Source organism: Cucurbita pepo, chromosome LG04 (assembly GCF_002806865.2).
Source record: "Cucurbita pepo subsp. pepo cultivar mu-cu-16 chromosome LG04, ASM280686v2, whole genome shotgun sequence".
Lineage (NCBI taxonomy): Eukaryota > Viridiplantae > Streptophyta > Magnoliopsida > Cucurbitales > Cucurbitaceae > Cucurbita > Cucurbita pepo.
In genome coordinates, this window is record NC_036641.1 from 11997482 (window position 1) to 12019593 (window position 22112).

A 22112-nucleotide genomic window follows, 5' to 3' on the forward strand; every position below is an offset into this window, starting at 1 on the left:
CCCACCACCCCCGCCGCCGCCACCGCTGTCTCTCCACACCCAACATCACCAAAACTAGATCCCACAACCCCTTTATCCGACTCAGACAACTTGTCAAAATCACACCCACCTTCTCCAAAAGTCGTTCCTGTTTCTCTTCACTCCAACCCCAAAATGGTCGGCCCCAGAACAGTCCATAAACTAGCCAAAAAACCCAACGAAACCCCTCGCCAGCCCTCCACCACTGAGAAATTCAATGATTCTGAAGAGAAATTCGAACGCATGATCAACTGTATCACCACCAAAGAAAGGGAAATGAAACAGCTCCTAGTAGACCACCAACATCTCACTCACAGGCTCTCTGTTTCTCTGTCTTCTTCACGGAGTGGAAGAAGAAAATCAATCTGTGGCTCTCAGATTCAGCTAGCAGAGTTGTTCGCCAACAATGGGGTCAAAGTGGTTTCCGCCGATATGCCGCCATTTATGCAGATCCACGCCGTCGATTGCGCTAGAAAGGCCCACGACAGTATGCAAAACTTCACTTCCAAATCGCTGGCGTTGAGTCTCAAACAGGTAGATAGAAATGGATTAGTTTATCACTCTAAACTTCTGTTCTTTGTTTCTCTGAATTGGATCATGGGTTTGTTTGTTAGTTCAAAATGGTGATTTGGGTTGGCTGGTTTCTGCAGGAATTCGATGGGGCATACGGGCCGGCATGGCACTGTATTGTGGGGAAGAGTTTTGGATCATTTGTGACACATTCAGTGGGTGGATTCCTGTATTTTTCCCTGGCTCAAAAGCTTTACATTCTGCTCTTCAAAACCACTGTACTAAGAGCCAATTAGAAATAATACTGAATCACTGACCACGCTTTGTTCCAACAATCTTCATATTATCTTCTTTTGTTTAGTTACAATTTCGCCATTGATGTTCATAATCGAGAGCTCGTGTGGGTCTGAAACCTCCATATCTGTTCAGAAGCCAACTGGGAATGGAAGTTCATGGCTTCCCCGCGGGTCCTATCCCCGTGAGAACGGTCATCTACAGGGGGTTAACTGCATTTCCAGATGATAATGATTGCAGAGGCGATGACCCACATCGTTCACTTTTGGGGTTTGGATTTATATCCTCTGCGACACAAGGATGTGCACATTATAGCTCAGCCCAAACAAAATGGATACCAACAAAGAAGACAGTGACCCTACTCAATGAGTTTTGACAGTGCCTATTCCCAGAGCTGGTCTCTACGGTACCCTCTAACTATTCTCCCCTATCTTACTATGCCTCCTTAATCTGTGCAATTGGGCTGGGCCTGAGGCCGTACAGTTACTACTGAACTTCAGCCCAATTCCAATATCAAGGTGGGCCCAACTACTGTGGTTTTGGGCCTGGATGTTTCAACCCGGCCCAGATAACCTGGTTGGTGCTTGGAGTGAGAAGTAGCAGACAACTTAACTTAGGTTTGATGGAGAAAGATAACTAACCAATCAAAAGCTTGCATTTTTTGTTACATGAAATTGGAAGTTTCTAAATGGAAAACAAGTGCAAAACCAACTTTCTGACTTTGGTCTAAAATTTAAAGTACATTATTATTATCTTGTTCCATTTGGAATGATATCATCTTACCTTTATTTCACAACTTTTACCTAAAAATTAACTTAAAAGCTATGTTAGTGAATTTTGATAAAATTACAATGATAGTAAAAAAAAAATTTGTGGAGATGAATCTAACACTGATTATCGTCTCCATTGGTACAAAAACTTTACGAAGAAAAGACTTAATTTGAAATAATAGAAAAACAAGAAATTGGGTTGACGTCCATTGGTGAGCCTTGGTAAGAGGATGAGGGCTGACCTTGTGGACGACCTCCCAAAAAGGTCAAGACCGAACTTGAAGAGGGCACATGTCACACGCAATCCTAGCTTACGTGATCTTAGTTTGGCTCGATCCATTCCTCTTTTGACCTAATTCGATAAGAAATTGACAAAAACTCCTAATTCATATGATAAAAGCAATAAGTCCTTCTTCATTCATAAAAAACTTAAGCATTAGAGCTAGTATGGCAAGTGCAAGCACTACACTGTTCGTGCGAATCTCTTTTGTTCTAAAGGTCACGTCTTCCCCTCTTCAAACAAAATTTTGGCAACAAACAGGTCTCATACTAGTATGTTTGATCAAAGAACGATGATTTGGATCGATTTATCTTTGTTATATTTATTAAACCTAGCAATCTAAATTTATAGGAAAATTTTACCGATAAAGTAGGAGGACGAGTTTTAAAACCGTAAAATATAAGGTTATAGAAAGAAAAAGAGAGAGAGTGGTCACCCTCAAGAGGAAAAGAGAGGGCAATGAAGCTGAAAAAGGGAAGTGGGGTAAGAAACCAAGTAAGGAAAGATGAAAAGACCCTTTATGAGTATCAATTACTTAGTGTGCCTCAATGCTCATTTTTGTGCCAACCAAGTTAGGCTTTGACAGTGCCCCTTCCCTCCTAACTTTGCACCCTCCAATTTCATTTCAGATATAGTTAGGCAATTTATCGATATTTCTCGACCTTGAAAGCTACCTCGACACGTTTATAAGGAGGACAGACGTCTTGTCCTTGCAACACTCATTCAAATAAGTCACATATTACAATTTCAATATTAACCTAAACTCGATCCAAGCTCAACCCAAAATCAAAGTTTGGCCCACCTGTCTCGACCTATCTTATTTATTAATTAGATTAAAGATAGATCACTATTTTGAAAATCGACTCTTGAAATGACTTCAACTCAACGGAATCTCATGCGTTATATTCTTTAATTTGTAAAAAAATTAAAAAAATTAAAAAAAAAAAAAATTAAAAAGTAATGAAAATATCAGAATTAACTAGCCAAACCTAAATATTGACGGCTCGGTCTTGATTGTTACCGGTGAGGCCAATGATGTGGGTGACCACAAACTGCTCCATAAATAAGCTCTCCGCCACCTACACTCCACTCAAATTCGGTAACTCGGAATACATAGCCTAAAGCTCTTCGCTTCCTTTGTCTGGGGTTCCACATTGACATCGGATTTTCCCAATTTCCTGCCGGTGGGTTATTCGGGTCGCTGGAAATGGATCCTCCACTCGTCAATGAATCTTCCTTCTCCGCTGCCAATCCTTCTGCTTACAGCTTGGCCGCGATTTGGCCTTTCGGAGGGGAGCAGGGTGGGAGCACATTGGGACTTCGAATGGCTAATTTGGGTCAGATTCTTGGTGGCTTCCCAGAGAGCTCCACGAATCGCGATGGATCAATGGAGGAATCCACAGTGACGGAGCAGAGTGGCGGTGGGAGGAAGAGGAAGGATGTGAGCTCCGAGGATGAATCTTCCAGAATGGTTTCCACTAGTAGTGCGAATCAATTGGTTAGTGCTTTGATTTCTGTACTTCTTGGCTCCCAATCTGGCTACGTTGACTCAGTTTTGGTCTCCTTGGGGAAAAATGACATCACTCAAATTTGTACAGTGTATTTTCACCTTTGAAAGGTGAAACTCATTTCCTTTCCTATTTTGAAGGGGAGGAGGTTCCAAGGAATAGGAAACAACTCATAATCTTTATAAACCATTCCTATTGTTGCTCTGTGCAAAGATTATCAAGAAACTTGCCCAGTGATGCATGTAGATATCTAAATCTTGGACGGCTGACCATATATTTTGACTCTGGCTAACTACATTAAGACACTTTTTCGTGATTTCTGTACTTTCAATTTCCTACAGAATAAGTCAAAGGGTAAACGGATGAAAGTAGTGGAATCCAGGGATGAAAATGGTGATATAAAAGCTGAAGTGGAATCTAACTCAGGAGATGGTAAGAAGGCGGCTGAGCAAAGCCCGAAACCTTCTGAACCACCAAAAGATTACATCCATGTGAGAGCGAGAAGGGGCCAAGCTACTGATAGCCATAGTTTAGCAGAAAGAGTAATGTACTTTTCTCAGTTATTGGGGATTTGAATATCTCAATCATTTATCAGACAGTTATTAGCAGTCTGACTAGCAGCTTCAAGTTTCTGGTGGATATTTGGAAAGCTTATCTATCCATTTTCCCTTTCGCCCAAATTTCTTCCTGTTTGTCTTACTATCCCGTTTGTGCAGGCAAGAAGAGAGAAGATCAGTGAGAGAATGAAAATGTTGCAGGACTTAGTTCCAGGTTGTAACAAGGTACGCTTTATCTCTTATATTGTCTGCAAGCAATGATTCGGCTGAAATTGTAAAAACAACCCTGTACTGTAAGAGTAGGTACAATTTGATTTTCAAACTTTTCACTTTGGTCAATTTTAAAGCCAAACGTATTACTGCAATGTAGTTATTGCTACTTTGACTGTTTAACACCTGGAAGATTATTGGTGTTGGTGGATGTTAGGTACCAAAAACACATAAAAACACAAGAAACTAATATATAGAAACTACAATATAACAATAGCCTTTCGTGAGGGTTATCGCTCTCCCAAATCCCATTAAGTCTTCCACTAAAAAAAAATGGTAACAGCCCAAACCCACCTCTAGTGGATATTGTCTTTTAAGCTTTTCCTTTCGAGCTTTCCCTCAAGGATTTTAAAACGCGTCTACTATGGAGAGGTTTTCATACCCTTATAAGGAATGCTTCGTTCCCCTCTCCGGATCTCACAATCCACCTCCCGTGGGGGCCAGCATCCTCGCTGGCACACCGCCCGGTAACTGGCTCTGCCATTTATAGCCCACCGCTAGCAAATACTGTCCTCTTTGGGCTCTTTCTTTCGGGTTTCCCCTCAAGGTTCTTGAAATGCGTCTACGAAGGAGAGGTTTCCACACCCTTCTAAGGAATGTTTCGTTCCCCTCTCTAACCGAGGTGGGATCTCACAAAAATCCACCCCTCTAAGGTCCCTAATACGCTTTATATAATCAATGCACCCCTAACTAATTGCCACTATATCCTTACTAATAACCTACTTATATTCCCAACATAACTCCTCTTAGTACTGTCACAGAGGAGCTTGTGTGAGAAGAGGACTTCTCTGTCTCTTCTCTTTTCAGGTTCTCTCTCAGTGTCCAGCTCTTAAACAGAAAAGGGTAAAAAATTGCTTAATTTAATAGATCTGAGATGTAGAAGACAGAGTGAAGGGATTGGTCAATTTTACTCCCAAACATGAACTATAGTTGCAACATGGCCCTTTCCATTATATCAACTAGCTTTCCTTCAAATACGTTACATCCTTGGTTCTTTCTATAACTGTGAAGTCCGAGAGAGAAACTCTGTAAGAAGAGAAGAAAACAGAGAGGTTGGGAATTCAAGAGAAGGAAAGAAATGAGAACAACAGCATGAGATAAAGAAAGCCACCGAGATGAATAGATATGGAGAAAGGAAAACTTGGAGAGAGTTTTCAATTGGAGTGGTCTGTGAAGATCAAGAGAATAACACTAGAACAAAGCTCTAATCTATGAAGTTTCATTAATCTTACTCCATGAAAAAGGGCAAAGTTAATTAAGGTGGTGAAATTTTCTGTTTTCTTTCTAGTTCTTAGAGTTGGATATATGAATCTTGAGTTTGGTTGCAATCCTTTTGAAAATCAAGTTCAAATTATAACTTTTCATTTGTATTTCCCTTGCATATGCATGTATTAGGTCATTGGAAAAGCACTTGTCCTTGATGAGATAATAAATTATATCCAATCATTGCAACGTCAGGTCGAGGTACTTATTCTAATCGATTGGTTAAGCATGTTGTTTAAAAAAAAAAAAAAATCTGATTCAATCTGAACTTTGGATATTTTGCTCAAACTTGTAGTTCCTCTCCATGAAGCTTGAAACTGTGAATTCCAGGATGAACATAAGCCCTGGCATAGAGGTTTTTACCGCAAAAAATGTAAGTAATATTCAAAGACCACTGAAACTCTCTAACGAGGGGGAAAAAAAAGAAGGGAGATTCGCATATGCTAACTATCTCATCTGACATTTCAGATTGTTAATCAACCATATGATGCAGCAGCTGGAATATTATATGGTTCACAAACAGCAAGAGAATATAGCCAAGGTGCACAACCTGAATGGTTGCATATGCAGATCGGTGGAAGTTTTGAAAGAACATCTTAGAACTTAATAGGCATCTTCTTATAACCAAAGGTCAAAATTATTTTGGCTTCCTCATTTAGTTCACAGTAGGTCTATTATATATGTTTGATCATTTGGTATCAAATACTTGTATTCTCTGCAGAAACTGAACCTACTTCCAAATTTGTATCTTACTGAGTAGTAATTTGAACTCATCATTCTAAGCTTCCTTTACTTCTTCAAATTCAGAGTTCCTTTTTTCTGGGGGCATTACTTTACAGATCGTTTAAAAAATTATAAATTAGGAAGTTCTGATTAACCGTAACGCTATGATCAGAGTGGTTTTCGAGTAATCAAACTACGAAGTTTGCTGCTTCCATGAATGGACTTGATGAATCTAAGGCTGTGTTCTTTCTGATTATTTGAAGTGTAATGATATGATACACATTGTTATATCACCTTCGACACTTTATGGGACAGAAGGAAGGGAAAGTATCAGTAACAAATAAACTACATAAATTATTATTACATGACTGCCTTCTAAGCAGTAAAGGTCATTCACTATATAGGAATGTGACTGAGATTACTAATGGCAAGGAAGAAAAGAACGCAACCAGTAGATAAGTGGGCAAATTGAGAATGAAACTAAGCAAACTTGGACTTTATGCTGTTGATAACATCATCATCGACTCGGAAGGTCTTGGTCAGAATTTGATTGGGAATTGGAGGATTTGAAGCGAATAAAGTTCGAGAGACGATCACAGCCCCGGGCAACTGACTGTTGAAAGCTGTGAGCAGAATTGCTTTGCTATGTCCAACATTATACTGGAAATGAATAAGTCCTCTGGGAATGACAAACATCTGCCCTACAGTCAAAACCTTGTAAAAGTACACATTACTTGTTGACACAAACCCAACAAGAACCTTCCCTTTAATAACGACAATGCTTTCAGTGGCACGAGGGTGCGAGTGAGGTGCATTTATTCCTCCAGGAGCAAGGTCGACACGGTTCATGGATATCCCAAGCGTATTGAGTCCTGGAAATGAAAGAACATTTCCTTGTGCAACAGCAAAACCGAAAGGATTGTCTGTGTTGCCCTCTTTGCTCAATCCATCAAAGAAGAAATCATCTGAAGTAACTTCTGCAACTGGCTTGCAAGGGAAGCCATTAAGAGATACAGTAGCATTTAAATCAGCAACACAGAAGTCCTGCAACGGATCAGGATCAGCTGACAAAGAGTGATAAGGAAGAAGCAACAATATAATGAAGCAACCAAGCATGTTCAAAGGTGAGCTTGTCAAAGCAATCATGGTGGCCAAGCAGTTTAGTCCCAGAAAGAGAATTAGCTCAAGCTTGCTAATGGAGATAGTTTAAGAGCGTTACAGAGACCTCTTAAATACTTTTCCTGGATTACCTGTCTCCTTCAACTCTTCTTTCTCAAGCAATATGTCAATGGAAAAATTATAATGATATGGACATAATCTGTTGGGGAGCCTTCCAAGCTGACCTTACAAATAATAAAAGCTTAAAACTAAGATTAACAGAGTCTTAATCCAGAAAAATCCATAGTGTTAGTTGGGTTTGGACAAGGATAAAGAAATAGGCGTTGGGATTTGATTCAGTCTCATATTCAGCATTGACCTGGTAACATCCTAACTTTTTTACTCCTCCTTGTCCAAGTTTTTCCCTAAAAAGGACACCAATTTTCTTCCCTAACCCTTTTTTTATTGCAACAGCCCAACCTCTCTTTAATGACAGAACATGGCCATTAGCTTGACATAAGCGATTACAAAGAAAGAGCTGATTTTAATAAGCAATATCACAGGAAGAATCCCCAGGAGCCAGGTCAACGTGATTAAATTTCACGAGTGTTACTATCAAGGTTCAAAGCCAATTGGTTCACGAGTTGGAAAAAATCAATAGTATGGGGTAAAGCTTTATAAAATAATCATGACAAACCTATAAACAATCACTCAAAGAACGTAATAATAGTTAACATTTGTTCACTAGACATATTTAATTATCTTCCTTTGAAAGATGCACAACAAATAATTATTGACCATGTAAGATGCGTGTGATTAAATCTCTCTTTAAAAATATAATAGAATTACAAGTCAAATTAATGAAATGATCAAGTGGTAAGAAATAGTCTTTCTGACTTAAAAAATGGTTAAGATTTAAAAATTGTTTTCTTCGAAAGTAAAACCTTACCAAACAAAAAATATTGTGAGTGTAAATCTCGAAAAGGAATTCAAAACAAACAAATACGCTTTTTAAATGAGTATTAAAATAACCATGTCTAACAAATAACCAAGTCTAAAGGTGAAAAGTTCTGAGTTCTAAAACAATGTATTCAGATTGTACCAGAGAATACGTTATAAAGATTAGGCTTCTACTCGTATTCGGTAGGTGGCTCAAGCTATAAAGGCCATGAAAGCTTACTGTGTAACATGAAATCAACGCATTCATACTCTGAACTAAGTAAATCTACTCACTAACTATCAAACATGGGCTCCTTTTTACTCTAGAATTACACAAATGATCCAAAACACCCCTCCTAAAAGTCCTTACACTCAAGTCAATATTCTAACTCTATTAACAACAGACAGGGAAATGGCTAAGAACTGACGGGCTGATAGTGAAGCGCAGTACTTACTTTAAGGCTAAAGTCAATATGAAGAAGTTCAAACAATAAAGGCATGTCTATTTCAAATGACCGAGTCTTAGGAGAAAGTGCACCTTCATTTCCTGATAACAAGCAACACCTTCTATTCCAGATGATGAAAGTGTTTGCAGAATGTCAACTGTTTGTTTGAAAACAACCAAAAAAGGGTTTCTTTTGTCAATAATATGCCATGGTTTTCTCGATGCTGCCTAAAGCATGCTTATACAAATAACAAAATTACATGTTATTCAGAGTAATACCGCATTTGGAAGCTACTCTTCCAATGGCTAATCATAACTTCCGCGTGATGGGCCTATCTGAAATAGTCGTACATATAATTTAACAGCTTTAAAAATTCCAAGCTCCAGATTGTCAAAGATGGCATCATTAGAGGTTGATTCTCTTCGAGTCCAGTATCATACCTTCATCCTGCGAAGACATGACAAGTAGGAAGTAAGAAACCAGAGAAAAAATTGGAATGGCAAACGATTCTTAGATTTCTCAGATGAAAGAAATTACTTGTCCAATCCAGCTGGGCTGATGGGAATCACACCAGATGGTGTTACAAGAGCATCGACTAAGACATCATTTGGAGTGAGTGGTATAATTCCTTCATCCATTATCTGTACTGAATAGGACAGTGCAACTGCAAAATCATGCCAATTGAGTTAAGTGAAGATGCAGGGGAAACAGGGTGAGCTGAAAATGGAAACTAAAGGGAGGTTCTACAACAAAGTAGAAAGCTTACACACATACCAAGGAGGGGCTGCTTCCAATTCCGTGCCTTCGCAAGCTCTTGGTAGTTCTTTAGGAAGGTATCATAATAACTGTTTTCATAACAATTATAGGATAAGATTCATTTGCAATAGGATGTAGAAGATCATACAGATTGAATATGGGCAAAAATCTAAACAAGCAAAGAAAAAAATACATAGGGGAGTGATTTACTATCATAATTAGGGGGTTACGTATCTAGCTTTAACTTCACAAATCAGCTCCAAATGAGCTAAAAGTTCATTAATAACACCAGAAGAAAGAAACCTCAAAAAGGTTAAATGCAAATCCATACCCTCCCCCTCGGCCTAGTCGTCTTCCTGATTTATCAAATGCGAGTCCTGGCAACAATCATCATCGACATATTAAAAAGTGATATCATGTTGCCTTCTAACCTATAAATAAACTGTAAACAATAGAAAATAGATATGAATATCTCACCTGGTAAGAGGAGTAAATCGATGGGGTCTTTTGTCTGCATAACTGCAAAACATCAATATATCAGCGGTGATACATTCAAGATGCAGAGATGGATTATGTCAAATCATTTCTTCGTTGAGAACAAACAAAAAGAAGAAAAAGGAGATCATATGGACAACAATGATGTTTGATTAATATCAATTATCACCATATGTGTTCTGTTATAATATATGCCAAAGCAGACTAGTGGCTAAGTGGAGGGAAAACACCATAAAAATTTACATTTGCTACCGCTATTAGCATGTATATCAAAGATAAAATTAATGGTACCACTCAGTTGAAAGGTCGAGAATGATGTACGCCTTCCTTATTTGAGCAAACATGTATGTCAGACCAGTTATTTTCTCTCTTAAAACATACATGGTTTATTTGGTATCAGTAAAATAATGTATTCCATGAAAACTTAACAAGGCTGTAAAAGGAATTTAACAAAATAAGTTGAGGATTTTTGGTATAAAAAAACACTAAGAGAATAGAAAATCCAGGAAAGCACTAGTGGTAGGTTGCGGAAATGGAGACAAGTCTTTAGGGGATGCCGGTATATGGAGTCTTTCAAAATGCAAAACACCAAAAGTTCATTTCTGGCTTTCGTTGAAGAATTAATAGATCTATTGACCATCCAAGACAATGAGGAATGGCCTGCCTTTTTGCTGGTGATAAACAAAAAATATTTCGGTCCCCGATGGTAGAGGAACAATTGTCTAAAGTTATTTGCAAAGCCATCCTAGCATTAGTTAAGAATTTAAGTTTCTATTGGTTCAATTTTAAGAATTTATTCTATGAGTGCTATACATAATAAGTATATCATTATCCCAGTGCAATATATAGTAGATAATAGATTAACCATTGAAACCACAAGTACAATCATTGAGCTGACTGATAATAGAAAATGAAAGAAGAGAGAAGGGGTGAAGTATCTAGTTACCATCTTCACGTTGATTTCCATCACCATCCACTGGAGCTGGTTCTAAGATATTCATTGAATTTGCAATAAGATCATCCATACGTGAAATATTGAACATCCGCATATGACTATTCTTGTCCTCCACACGCGGGACATAAATCTTCTTCGGATAACCATCTTTAGATAAAAAGAAACATGAAAACATTCACAAAGCTGCATAAAAGCATGCTAGCTACAAAAACATAACCTCCTATCATGAAACCAACATCAAGATCAAGAAATAACTCAATAATAGTTTAATATCACGAGTAACAACACTTCCATACTATGCTATGCATGCAGATCCACCATATCAAATACTCTGTTTTGAACCAGTTCATAGTATAACGATCAATTTCTCCTAATCTAATTGGTTAACTAGGTAACTAATTTTGTTTCTTTTATTTAACATTAAAACTTCAAATATAAAAACTTCCATTGAGCTTTACTGGCTTTATTAAATGTTGCCAAACCGATCCATGAAACTTTAGATATCTCATAAGAATGGAGCAGTACGTGGGTAATGAGTTTAAGAACACACCTTTTGGTGGGTGTTGCAAAGTCTCTGATAACAGTCTCGACGTATCAACTTCTCTTAAGGCACTGCAACTCACATAAGCACATAATCTCTGACTAGATTTAAACCACGGGGCCTCCAAAACGATACTCTGAATTGCATTGTCTGAGTAACAAGTAGAAAGCGGCGATTCATCAACATCAGAAGACGACACACAATCAATTGTTCTATGAATCCGATTAATATTTTCAGAAGAGCGAAGTAAATCGTTGAAGATAAGCAAGCAATCAGTACCTTCATGGGATCTGAGGGAAGGGTCCATGGCTTTGAGTGCTTTTCGAACGCTGGATCGAAGAACCCGTTTCTTCTCAAATATGGGCTTCAATTGTTCTTCATTTCCCGATTTGATGCTCTCGTTACTCGCCATTTTCGGGGACCCAGATGAGCGACACGATAATGGAAGAAGTGTTTGTTGGAAAGGTGAAAGCGCGAGGCGATTAAACAACAAATTGGCCGCGCTTGGCAATACTTTATAGTTTCGGATCATTGGGGCTTCAGAAATTGCCCACCTTCTGGCTTTTGGGCTTCGACCCACGTCCACTCCGGCTGGACTTCGATGATTCATCAATCCAAACGCAGCCGAATTTTGACATCCATTCACAAGTAAATTTGTTGGTTTTCCTTGTAGGAGCCCAGATTTACTCATCAAAGCCAAAATTCTCCAACTCCGACCCTCCCAATCCCAAAACATTTAAACAACAACAATATGCTTCCAAAATTATAGAAAGAGTGTGTAAGGTTGAGATTATTATCCTTTTTATGTATGATTTAAAAGCTTGTAATAAACTATAATTCAGATTCTCTAAATAAAAGTTATATTCTCCTCATAAAGTTGGTAGTAAATATTCTTTTAATATTATTTATTTATTTATATTTTTTCATCTTGGGTAGATATCTTTTACGAAAATAACATCATCTATACGACTCCCAACAAACTTCCCTTATTCGTCGACATCGTTTGGGCCCAATTATAAAAATATTCATAATATAATCTCATCGTAGTTTTATTCATAAACTTTCAATTTCAATAATATTGTTAAATTATAAATAAAGAAATAAAGAAATAAATAAACTTATATCACATTATTTTATTTAAAAATAAAAATATCATTTAACTTTCAAAATGTTCGGATAATACCTTCAAATGTATATTTTAATTTTGAAAATTTTGAAAATATTTAAGATATTATGAAACTTTTGAATCTTTTAGATTTTTTTTTTAAGTTCACAAACTTTTAAAAGTTAAAAATTTAAACCTTAAAAAAGAAAAAAATAATAATTTTATTAATTTAGAAAAAGAAAAAGAAGATGAGATATTTTTTAAAAGATTTAAAACTTGGCAGTAAATAAATTCAAATGAGGTTGCAATATCAAACTCCAAGACGGTGGGTCCCGACGCACGAACTCATCCAGTCAGATGCCACGTGGAGGGGATCCTCTACGGAATTCGTCGTGTACGTAATGGTGGAGCCATTGACTAAAAGTCAAACAAAAGATTGGACGGCTGAGATTGTGCCTTCAACCCCGAGACTGATCGAACCGAAAGGGCCCTTTCCAGGTACCCAATCCCCATCCTCTCTCCTCAGTAGAGTTCCACAGCGGGCGCCAAAAAAAGAACACAAAAGTCTGTGTCCAAAAGAAGGAAGAAGAGAGAGCAAACGAAAACAAACACAAACAGAGACGAAGACGATTAACAGCCAAATTCCTCGAAGAGCTCGAGCTGCGATTTCGACTGGTTTCTGGGTCAAGCATGGAGCTTCAGAATACAGTAAAAGAAGCCCTAAACGCACTGTACCATCACCCCGACGATGCCTTCCGTATGCAGGCCGATCGATGGCTTCAAGACTTCCAGCGCACTCTCGATGCCTGGCAGGTATTGGTTTCTGTCACTTCCTCGCTTTTTGGGTATTAGATAGATTTCACTTGCTTGATTGGGAAAAGTGGTTGAGGGGACTTTGTGATTTGCAACTTTGATTATTGGTTTGGTGTTCTTTTGTCTGTATCTTGCTTAATTTTAATCAACAAGTGGAGTTTGGCGAGTTCTAGTTACCGAACAATTCTTCATATGCGTCAGGGAGTGAGTTCTGTTTATGAGATTCTTTACTCTTTTCTGCTAGACTCGATTCGGCCGTGGGAGAATGTTGGAAAATATAACACCATCAAACCTAAGAATGGGACTTTTCCCCCTCCCATTGTCATATGGTATATGATAGTTTCACATACAGATTTTGATCGATTTCTGAAAAGGGAATTATAAATCATTTAAAAAGAACGGATTTCACGCTTGGAGATGGGATGAAAAAAACTTTTCGAATGAATTCATTGAAATACTATTGGGGACACTATAATTTCAATTGCTGGAGCTTATGCAACAAGCACATGTTAAACAATTATAATTTCCAAGCATCCAATTCAAGTTATTGTCTCTGCCTACATTATCGAGGATAGAGGTAGGAAAGACTTCAGTTGCTGTTTGCTTTCAGTAAGCTTCAAAATTGTTGCGTGGACCAATTCCAGGAGTAAATTAGATTAGATTTGAACAGGTTCATAGTTGGGTAGGGTTTCAATTCAAGTGTAGATCCATTAACTTTGACTCGTAAAGGGTGCATTTTAGATTCACATTTGCTTTTAAAGACGTCGAAGAGATGTGCTTGTAAGCTGTAACAGTTGAAAGCAAAATGTTCTTCAATTTCAGCATTTTAATGGAATCATGTTTGACAGACATAGATATTCATTTATGTATCCTCCAATACTTCAAACTTATGTTAGGTGCCTTTCACCTCAAATTTGATACAGTTAGATTCAATACAACATTCATCTGAATATTCTCTAATCGTCGTACTGGAGTTCTGGCCTGAATATATCCATAGCTTTTAAGTACTCTTCATTCTATGTGAGCATTTGCTGTCCTTTGCAGCAGCCTTGTGAATATTATTCATATATTTATTTAGAAAAGTTAAGGGTCTTTATTCTTTTAGGTTGCTGATAATTTGCTTCACGAACCCACCAGCAATTTGGAAACTTTGATCTTTTGCTCTCAAACACTTAGAAGCAAGGTATCTTTCTTTGATCTGTCGTTATTGAATATTTGTTATTTGAAGTTATGTATGAGTTCTTCAGTAATGAAGTAAAGTTCTTTGTTCATCATTATCCCAAAAAAAAAAAAAAAAAGAAGTAAAGTTGGTTTCAGCAAATAATGTTTGATTTTTTTCCCAGCATATAATGGTTGATTTTTTTCTGAGTTTTAGTCCACTATTTATCTAATCCAGGTACAGAGAGATTTTGAAGAACTTCCTTCAGAAGCTTTTCGGTCCTTGCGTGACTCATTGAATGTAAGAATGGCATTATAAATTTTAAGTAGCTAAGCTCTTAATCAACCCCACAGAATTTTTTTGTAAAAAACAATTTGCAAATATATAGTGCAATGCTGTAATATTTTTCAAGGTGTGGCTTTGCTTTCTGTTAGATATGAAATTTTTAGTTCTTGGCGAACATCTGATTATACATCTATTGGAATTACAGAGATTTATCATGGCACCAAATAATTTTTTGACTTCTAATTTCGTTCTCCATCTTATTACTGTTAAAATCTCCTTGTGGGAGATCTGGGCTGAGAAAAAGGAAGATTTCCCTGAATAAATAGGAAGTTATGGGAAATATATGACATTATTATTCGTGTAGTTTCCCCCTGGAGTGTTCTTATAATTCCTTGACGTGGATTTGGGAGGAAGTCACATCCTTTCACTTCTGTGAGTTGACAGTAAAATTCGTTTCTTAGAAATAAGTTAGCAATGTAACATTTTTGGCTTGGACCCTCATCGATACGAATAGTAAGAATTTTTTTTTTTCCCTTTTGGTGTGGGCCTGCAGAAAGTAATAACCCTTTGGCATTAAAGGTCAAATGAGATTTGAGTTTTCTTAGCTTTTTGTTTAGAACATGCAGTGTAACCTACTATATTTGTGATCTATTAATTTCATATGCAGAATTTGTTGAGAAAATTTCACAAGGGCCCACCTAAAGTCCGAACTCAGGTATTTTCTTCCTGAAAGTTAATATTATCAATTGATTTTCCCCTCTGATTGGAAGGATGGGTTCAGGTTAAATTTTTGTTTCATAGGTTAGCATAGCCGTGGCTGCATTAGCAGTACATGTTTCTGCTGATGATTGGGGAGAAGGTGGTATTGTCAATTGGCTCAGGAATGAGATGAACTCACATCCAGAGTATGTACCAGGATTTTTGGAGCTACTGACAGTTTTGCCTGAGGTATGAACTTGTGTTTATCTTTTCTTTATATTTGGAAGAAGTAATACTAAATCTTATCCTCAAAATGACGAACGTTGGAAACATTTCTTTTCTACATGAAAGTTAACTATATTTCACCCTGCTGGAAGAAAAGGCATTTTGAATTTTTTTGGCTTGAAATGGCCATGAAAGTATACAACTTCTGCTGGATTATTGCATATTTATATCAAGGGGCAAGTGATTACATGAATTGTGAAAGCTAACTGAATGAAATGCCTGATCCTTTGATTGTTCAAATTTTCTTTTAGATATCACGTATAAGTAGCATAAAGGCTATCAATTTTCATAGAGAGTATGGCGAATTAAATCCTTATTTTTATTGATTAGTGGTTTTAGATTATTTTATTGCTACCAAATGGTTTCATACGCTAGAATATTGTAAGAAAATTTGAGCTAATAGGGCATCAGCCGGAATATCTAATATCTTTCTCTGAAGATACATTAAAGTGTTTGAAGGGCTTTTAGGTGCTTTTATGTGTGTATATCATATTCCCCAAAATGGTCAGTTAGTTTTTGTTTCATGGCATGTTGCCGTGTTTCTTTGGCACCCCTGAATCAGGAAGTATACAATTACAAGATCGCAGCTCGCCCGGATAGACGCCGTCAATTTGAAAAGGAACTCACATCCCAAATGGAAGTTACCCTTAATATCTTGACTGCTTGTTTGAATATTAACGAGCTGAAGGAGCAGGTGGGAGTTTTTTAATCATAAGAATTGTGTCCTATATCTGAAGTTTGGACATTATGTCCTCCTACTCAAACAGAAGTTCCTCGATTTTTTATTTGCTTGGGTTTCATGGATGTTTCAGGTGCTCGAGGCATTTGCTTCTTGGCTTCGATTAAAGCATGGGTATGCCTGTTCTTCATGTCACTGTTTCTACACAATATATTAGATAGCACAAAAGATAGTTAGGAATGAAGTTCACTTTTTTAAATGTGTATATGGTGCTGATGTACACGTGGGCATGTGTATTTGAAGTATGATGTGGGTATATTTTAGATCAGTTTCTAGTGTCATAAAGAAGATTGAAGGCAAACCAGAAAGTCTTGACGCTTTGATTCTGGGGTTACACATGGAATTGGGTTAGGAATCTCATTTCTTGCTCAAATATCAGTTACAGAGTTGTATCAAGTTTTTGTAAAAAATAATTTGCATATCAACAGAATAATCTTTAATAACCTAGTTGTATTTTGAAACAAAATGACCTAAGTTAACTGGGAGCAAGTTACTAAACCCATTGAATGTAGTGGTGTGGTTTTGTAACGTAGCTAAAAGAAACAAGGCCTCATTTCTCAAGTGGTTATGGAGATTCCCATTAGAAGGAAATTCTTTGTGGCATCAAGTACAGTGATCTCATATTAAATCACCTATTGGTTGTTTCTCTAAAATTAAATATAAAGCAGCACTATAGGCCGCTGGAAAAAGGTTGAGGCTTAGTGATTTTGTGAAAAAAAAAAAAAAAAAAGAAAAACAGTGACACCCGATTCTCCCTCAAATACTCAAAATCTTTTTGATCTTGTAGCTCTAAAGACGATTGGGTTGAAATTTCTGGGATATTAACAACCTTTGGTTCGTTGACACCTTCTGAGGAACTTCTCTGATTAGAATTGCAAAACTGTTTGTCATAAATTTATCGAAGGGTGTTCATCTCATGACCACTAGAGGAGAAGATTTCGTCTCCATGATTGCTCAGATATATTTGTTCCCCTGCAAATCCGTTTTTCTTCTGTTTAGTGTGGCTCATAGTCTACCACAGGATCTTTTTAGAGCTATTGGGAGATGCTGCTACCTGAAGAAAATCAACGTTTTTTCTGGACGATCAGTAGCGAAGGGGACTTAACACTTATGCAAAAGTTCAAGAGAGACGTCTTAATTGCCATCTACAACCAGACAATTATATTTGTGCAATTCTTGTGGCAAGAGTGCTGTCCATTTATTTATGGAGTGCTCTTTCAATTCTCTGGATGGGAATGTTTCCAATTATTCAAGATTGACATAGTTCTACCTTGCTTGGTTTAACTAAGCATACCATCTCTCTTTATTGCCCTACTCTTGTTATGAAATCCTCAATTCACTGGACTGATGTAGTCGAAGCAATTTATCTGGATTGAGAGGAGTTGAAGTACCATGCATAGTCCTTAGCTATTTCATGGAAAACTTGGAAGGAGCGAGGATGTGGGGAATGTTTTTATCATGAGAAGTGTTTAGTTTCCGTGGTTTTCTTGTAGTGATAGTGAAGAGTTTCTATAATGTTCCTTTTATATATTACGGCAATAAAACTTAAGAGGTGTCTTAGAATCTTCGTAGCTTCATGAGCTGGAGATGGTCATCCAAGTCCACCCAGTTCCTCATCTTTTTTAATATAATTTTCTCTATTGTGAACATTTCTTTTTCCTGCATGATGGAATATGTCCAGGACATATTCAAGGTATGTTGATATGTTGTCCTAGATGCATTGGATTCTAACATCTAAACTTGAGAGAAGCACCTGCGCTTTGTCATGCCATTGGGTTTCCAGCATATGGTGCTTGCCCCTTGCTAGTAACTTTGACCTCAAAGGAATATAAGACATTTTGAAGACTTCGATGGGAGTTAGCTTATCTCTAAGCTCTATTTTAGTTTATTGCTTCAACTTGGAGCTTATTAAGTTCTTTTGTTATTATTTTGATCTTATGATGAGTGTCCTCTTCTAAAATTTGTTTCGTTTCCTATCAGAAAATTAAAATTAAAAGCTTCTGTTTGCGATTATTTTCATTCAGATTTCAGAATCTGCTTCTGTTGTGGTAGTCATGTATGGAATTCAAGCATTACAATTTAATGGCTTAGTTGAACTGCTTCTGGTTTCAGGATTCCAGGATCTATACTTGCTTCACATCCTTTAGTACTCACAGCTTTAGCAAGTTTAAATTCTGAACTTCTCTCAGAGGCATCTGTAAATGGTATTGCTTTAGATAGTGCCTTGAGTTTCTCATTGCTCATTGTTGTAAACTTAATTGACATTGCAACATCTGAAATCTGTTTTTCTGTTTCCTGAACTGATTTTGTTGTACAAATCAAGCAGTTTAGTAAAATATTTTTGGTCCCGTCCCCCTTCCCCCTCATTTATAGATTGAGATACGTGTGTCTACCTTATAAACGAAAAATAAATAGTAAGCCTGGTGTATATCATTCCTTAATTTACTGGGTGTATGCTTTTTTCGGTTTGGAGAATGTAGTTGATACCGTGTAGACTATGAACAGCTACCATGAAAAGGTGTTGGGGGGTGGGGAACTAAAGCAAATTTCTATGGCTACAAACGAGTGGTATTACAAGATTAGTGAGCTACATTGTCACATTTGCGGATGTGATTTAAAGCTACTGCCCGTCTGCTCGTTTTAGTTAATTCATATATCCCTTACCTTTATATAGCAGTTGAGATGTACTGGAATTTTTTAATGTTCAATTGATTTTTGTTTTCTTTCTTTATGTCATCCTTTTATATCTTGTTTGATTCAATGAGTAACGTCCATATCAAAAGATAATTTTGTTTTACATCCATGTGTGTCTTGGCCAGCGATGCTGAAGAAAACTTTGTTCTTTGTTTGTTTTCTGTCCATAAGAAGTGTGCGTCTTCTTTGTTCTTGGCCGGCTATGTAATGTTTCCCTTGTGTTGGCTAGTGTTGTTATGATATTTTATATATGTCTATATAATTGATTTAGACTCTTTGTATGTGTTCTACGTGTTTGTTCATTTGGAGTCCCATTCCCCGAGGTTACTAGTGAGCATTTGATGTGTATTCTCAATAACTTCTCGTTGGTTCTTTGGGAAGTTATTATAATTTTTTTTCTTTTTTCTTTGTGCAGTTATTTCTGAATTGATACACTATTCAGCAGCTGGAAGCTCAAGTGGTCTCCCAGCACACATGCCCTTAATTCAAGTAATTGTCCCTCAAGTAATGAGTTTGAAGGCACAACTAAGAGATTCTTCAAAGGTATTGCTATCACAGATTTCTCCATCTTTCGGTTCTATATCTTTGGTTTAAGAGAGTGCCATGTTTTCTTGTTGAAAGGCTAAGCCGCTAAGGACAGCTATGGTGTTGAGACCAATGATTTTTATCATTAGCTTTGTTTGTTTGTGCACGTTCCTTTTGTGATTGTTTTTTTACTTTGTGGGAGCAGGGTGTTACATACATATGTGCAAATTAATTACCTAACCATGATATAGCTACTGGTTGATGAGGTTTATTCATTCACCTTCTTCCTATTTTAATTTCTGCACTCAGGATGAAGAAGATGTGAAGGCTATTGCTCGGCTATTTGCTGACATGGGCGATTCATATGTTGAATTGATCGCTACTGGTAATAAATTTTATTACCTATTTGAGGGTTCATTGTTCTGAAACATTCACAACATTATTTTCCTAATTTTCTTTTATTATTTGTTGATCTACTTTCTAGGTTCTGATGAATCGATGTTAATAGTGCATGCCCTACTAGAAGTTACTTCCCACCCTGAATATGATATTGCCTCCATGACCTTTAACTTTTGGCATAGCCTTCAGTTGAACTTGACCAAAAGGTTATTTATTCTGGGCCCTACGACATCAACTATGGGTTTTTTAGACAACAAACATTTCAACCATATTTTGTGTGGGAGTTAATTTTACTTACGGTAATTTTAATATCCCAGGGATGCATATATTTCTTTTGGCAACGACGCTTCCATTGAAGCTGAGAGGAAAAGGAGGTTACAAATATTTTGTCCAGTCTATGAGTCACTTGTATCCTTGGTAAGTTTTCCACTTTCCAGAATTTTAACCCAAATTCAGAACTTCTACGTGAAAAGTTGTTAGTCTTAGTACTCCTTTCGATTCAATATTATTCCCTTCATTGTAGTGTACTATAAGACCACCATATGCTCATAAACGATTGTTATTACTCAGGTATTTTTCCACCAAAAATTGCTGCTTGAACCTCATTTTTTCCTGACGTTATTTGTTGGTAGCTAGAAAACTAGTATTTATAGCTGTATATGCTTGTTGGATTTATTCTGAGGGAATGACATATATCTGCGTACATAAATTTTGATCTTGATTCTCCAGCAAAATTATGTTCGCAGGTTAGTTTCAGAGTTCAATACCCTAATGACTATCAAGACCTTTCTTATGAGGACCTCAAGGAATTCAAGCAGACTAGATATGGTAGTAACATCGCTTAGTTCGTTGAATATGTTCAATCAAATATTACTAGTTTTTTTGAGATATAATTTCTGTTATTAAGGTGCTTAGTTCGTTGAATATGTTCAATCAAATATTACTAGTTTTTTTGAGATATAATTTCTGTTATTAAGGTGCCGTTCTTTTAGTAGATGTACTTCGCAGTTGTATCAGGAAATCTTTCTTTATTATGTCTAGTGGCTTAGTTTTCCATTGTTCATTTTCCATGTATAATTCCGTAAACTGGTGACTAAACAAAATGAAATATTTGTATATATCCAGCTGTTGCAGATGTCTTAATTGATGCAGCATTGGTTTTAGGAGGTGATATGACTCTGAAAATTCTTTACGTGAGGCTTGTGGAGGTGTGTTTCTTGCAATCAAGTTATTCTGCGTTTTAATAAATTACTCATAAAGCATGTAAAAGTTGTGTATGACTTGTATTTTTAGCCTTGGCTACCTTTTGTAGTTATATTCGTAGGTGTCTCAACTGAAAATGAGTTGTAAGAAGAAATAATTTGCAAACCACCAACCAGCCGACAGGGATTATTTCAAGTGATGGTGGCCACCGGCCTAGAATTTAATATCTTACAAGTTTCTTTGGCAATCAAATGTAGTAGTAGAGTTAGATACTTGTCTTGTGAGAGTAGTTGAGGTGCTCCTAAGCTTGTCAAACACTCGCATATAAAGAAGAAAAAAGAAGAAGAATAAAAAAAATTAGAATTGGCCTATTAAGTAAATAACCATACATCAATTAATTTTGTTTCTACTGCCTGTCAAAGTGGATCGAGTTCTGCATTTGGTTGATGCATTTTCAAATATTATCATAGGCTGTTACAAGCTGTGGAAACAGTGAACCAAGTGAATGGCGTCCAGCAGAGGCTTCTTTGTTTTGCATCCGTGCTATATCAAATTATGTTTCAGTTGGTGAAGCAGAAATAATGCCCCAGGTCAAATATCTTCCTATTTTGTTCCGCCTCTACAATGATTGACAATTTTATTACCATACATTGTTTACCCTCTTCTATTACATAGTTCTGCATACATTTTGTTCTACGAAGGAAAAGTTCTCAAACATCTGTTGTTTGTCCTCCAATTAGTCAAGCAAGGCCACAGTACTCTTTCGCACCCCCCCCCCCCCCC

The 22112-nt window shown here is 37.0% G+C and overlaps 5 protein-coding genes across 6 annotated transcripts in view; 3 read left to right on the forward strand and 2 right to left on the reverse strand.

Annotated features, from left to right (window-relative positions):
* Positions 1 to 37: 37 nt before the first annotated feature.
* On the forward strand, positions 38 to 892 carry LOC111793810 (the record flags this gene model as incomplete). Its single annotated transcript, XM_023675859.1, is given in 2 exon segments — positions 38 to 552; positions 669 to 892. Coding segments are annotated over 2 exon segments (555 nt in total). The 3' UTR covers positions 825 to 892.
* Positions 893 to 2991: 2099 nt separating this feature from the next.
* Positions 2992 to 6283, forward strand: LOC111794094 (transcription factor bHLH79-like). The gene is made up of 6 exons (XM_023676228.1): positions 2992 to 3370; positions 3722 to 3922; positions 4097 to 4162; positions 5603 to 5671; positions 5766 to 5843; positions 5939 to 6283. The coding sequence occupies exons 1-6, from the start codon at positions 3080 to 3082 to the stop codon at positions 6068 to 6070; spliced, it is 837 nt and encodes a 278-aa protein (XP_023531996.1). The 5' UTR covers positions 2992 to 3079; the 3' UTR covers positions 6071 to 6283.
* Positions 6284 to 6440: 157 nt separating this feature from the next.
* Positions 6441 to 8842, reverse strand: LOC111793991 (germin-like protein subfamily T member 2). Of its 2 annotated transcripts, XM_023676085.1 has the most exons (2): positions 8769 to 8842; positions 6441 to 7237 (listed from the first exon to the last, which is right to left on the reverse strand). In XM_023676085.1, exons 1-2 carry the CDS (start codon positions 8772 to 8774, stop codon positions 6674 to 6676), a joined length of 570 nt encoding a protein of 189 aa, XP_023531853.1. In that variant the 5' UTR covers positions 8775 to 8842; the 3' UTR covers positions 6441 to 6673. The 2 variants fall into 2 exon arrangements, with proteins under 2 accessions (XP_023531853.1, XP_023531852.1); XM_023676084.1 differs by lacking the exon at positions 8769 to 8842 and having other exon boundaries at positions 6441 to 8638.
* Positions 8755 to 12200, reverse strand: LOC111793990 (5-formyltetrahydrofolate cyclo-ligase, mitochondrial-like). Its single transcript, XM_023676083.1, has 8 exons — positions 11703 to 12200; positions 11433 to 11573; positions 10874 to 11029; positions 9910 to 9951; positions 9764 to 9809; positions 9451 to 9521; positions 9214 to 9340; positions 8755 to 9123 (listed from the first exon to the last, which is right to left on the reverse strand). The coding sequence occupies exons 1-8, from the start codon at positions 12157 to 12159 to the stop codon at positions 9111 to 9113; spliced, it is 1053 nt and encodes a 350-aa protein (XP_023531851.1). The 5' UTR covers positions 12160 to 12200; the 3' UTR covers positions 8755 to 9110.
* Positions 12201 to 13020: 820 nt separating this feature from the next.
* The window catches only part of LOC111793327 (transportin MOS14-like), a 13343-nt gene continuing 4251 nt past the window's right edge, over positions 13021 to 22112 (forward strand). The window contains exons 1-15 of the mRNA XM_023675166.1: positions 13021 to 13341; positions 14447 to 14524; positions 14738 to 14800; positions 15453 to 15500; positions 15587 to 15733; positions 16332 to 16463; positions 16582 to 16622; positions 18621 to 18712; positions 19618 to 19745; positions 20037 to 20112; positions 20212 to 20332; positions 20444 to 20543; positions 20873 to 20954; positions 21252 to 21334; positions 21800 to 21919. Of these exons, the coding sequence (XP_023530934.1) occupies positions 13219 to 13341; positions 14447 to 14524; positions 14738 to 14800; positions 15453 to 15500; positions 15587 to 15733; positions 16332 to 16463; positions 16582 to 16622; positions 18621 to 18712; positions 19618 to 19745; positions 20037 to 20112; positions 20212 to 20332; positions 20444 to 20543; positions 20873 to 20954; positions 21252 to 21334; positions 21800 to 21919 (1434 nt within the window). The 5' untranslated portion in view covers positions 13021 to 13218. The remainder of the gene's footprint in view (positions 13342 to 14446; positions 14525 to 14737; positions 14801 to 15452; positions 15501 to 15586; positions 15734 to 16331; positions 16464 to 16581; positions 16623 to 18620; positions 18713 to 19617; positions 19746 to 20036; positions 20113 to 20211; positions 20333 to 20443; positions 20544 to 20872; positions 20955 to 21251; positions 21335 to 21799; positions 21920 to 22112) is intronic.

Bases quoted from the DNA above. Each gene is read 5' to 3' on its own strand.
- LOC111793990 (XM_023676083.1), bottom strand. From the start codon at position 12,159: ATGTTTTGGGATTGGGAGGGTCGGAGTTGGAGAATTTTGGCTTTGATG. The intron at 9,810-9,909 runs GTGAGATATTCA...GATTGTTGCCAG, and splicing joins CGATTTACTCCTCTTACCAG to GACTCGCATTTGATAAATCA. The intron at 9,341-9,450 runs GTATGTGTGTAA...ATGATTTTGCAG, and splicing joins TTGGAAGCAGCCCCTCCTTG to TTGCACTGTCCTATTCAGTA.
- LOC111794094 (XM_023676228.1), top strand. From the start codon at position 3,080: ATGGATCCTCCACTCGTCAATGAATCTTCCTTCTCCGCTGCCAATCCT. The intron at 3,371-3,721 runs GTTAGTGCTTTG...AATTTCCTACAG, and splicing joins CTAGTAGTGCGAATCAATTG to AATAAGTCAAAGGGTAAACG. The intron at 5,672-5,765 runs GTACTTATTCTA...TCAAACTTGTAG, and splicing joins CATTGCAACGTCAGGTCGAG to TTCCTCTCCATGAAGCTTGA.
- LOC111793991 (XM_023676084.1), bottom strand. From the start codon at position 7,339: ATGATTGCTTTGACAAGCTCACCTTTGAACATGCTTGGTTGCTTCATT.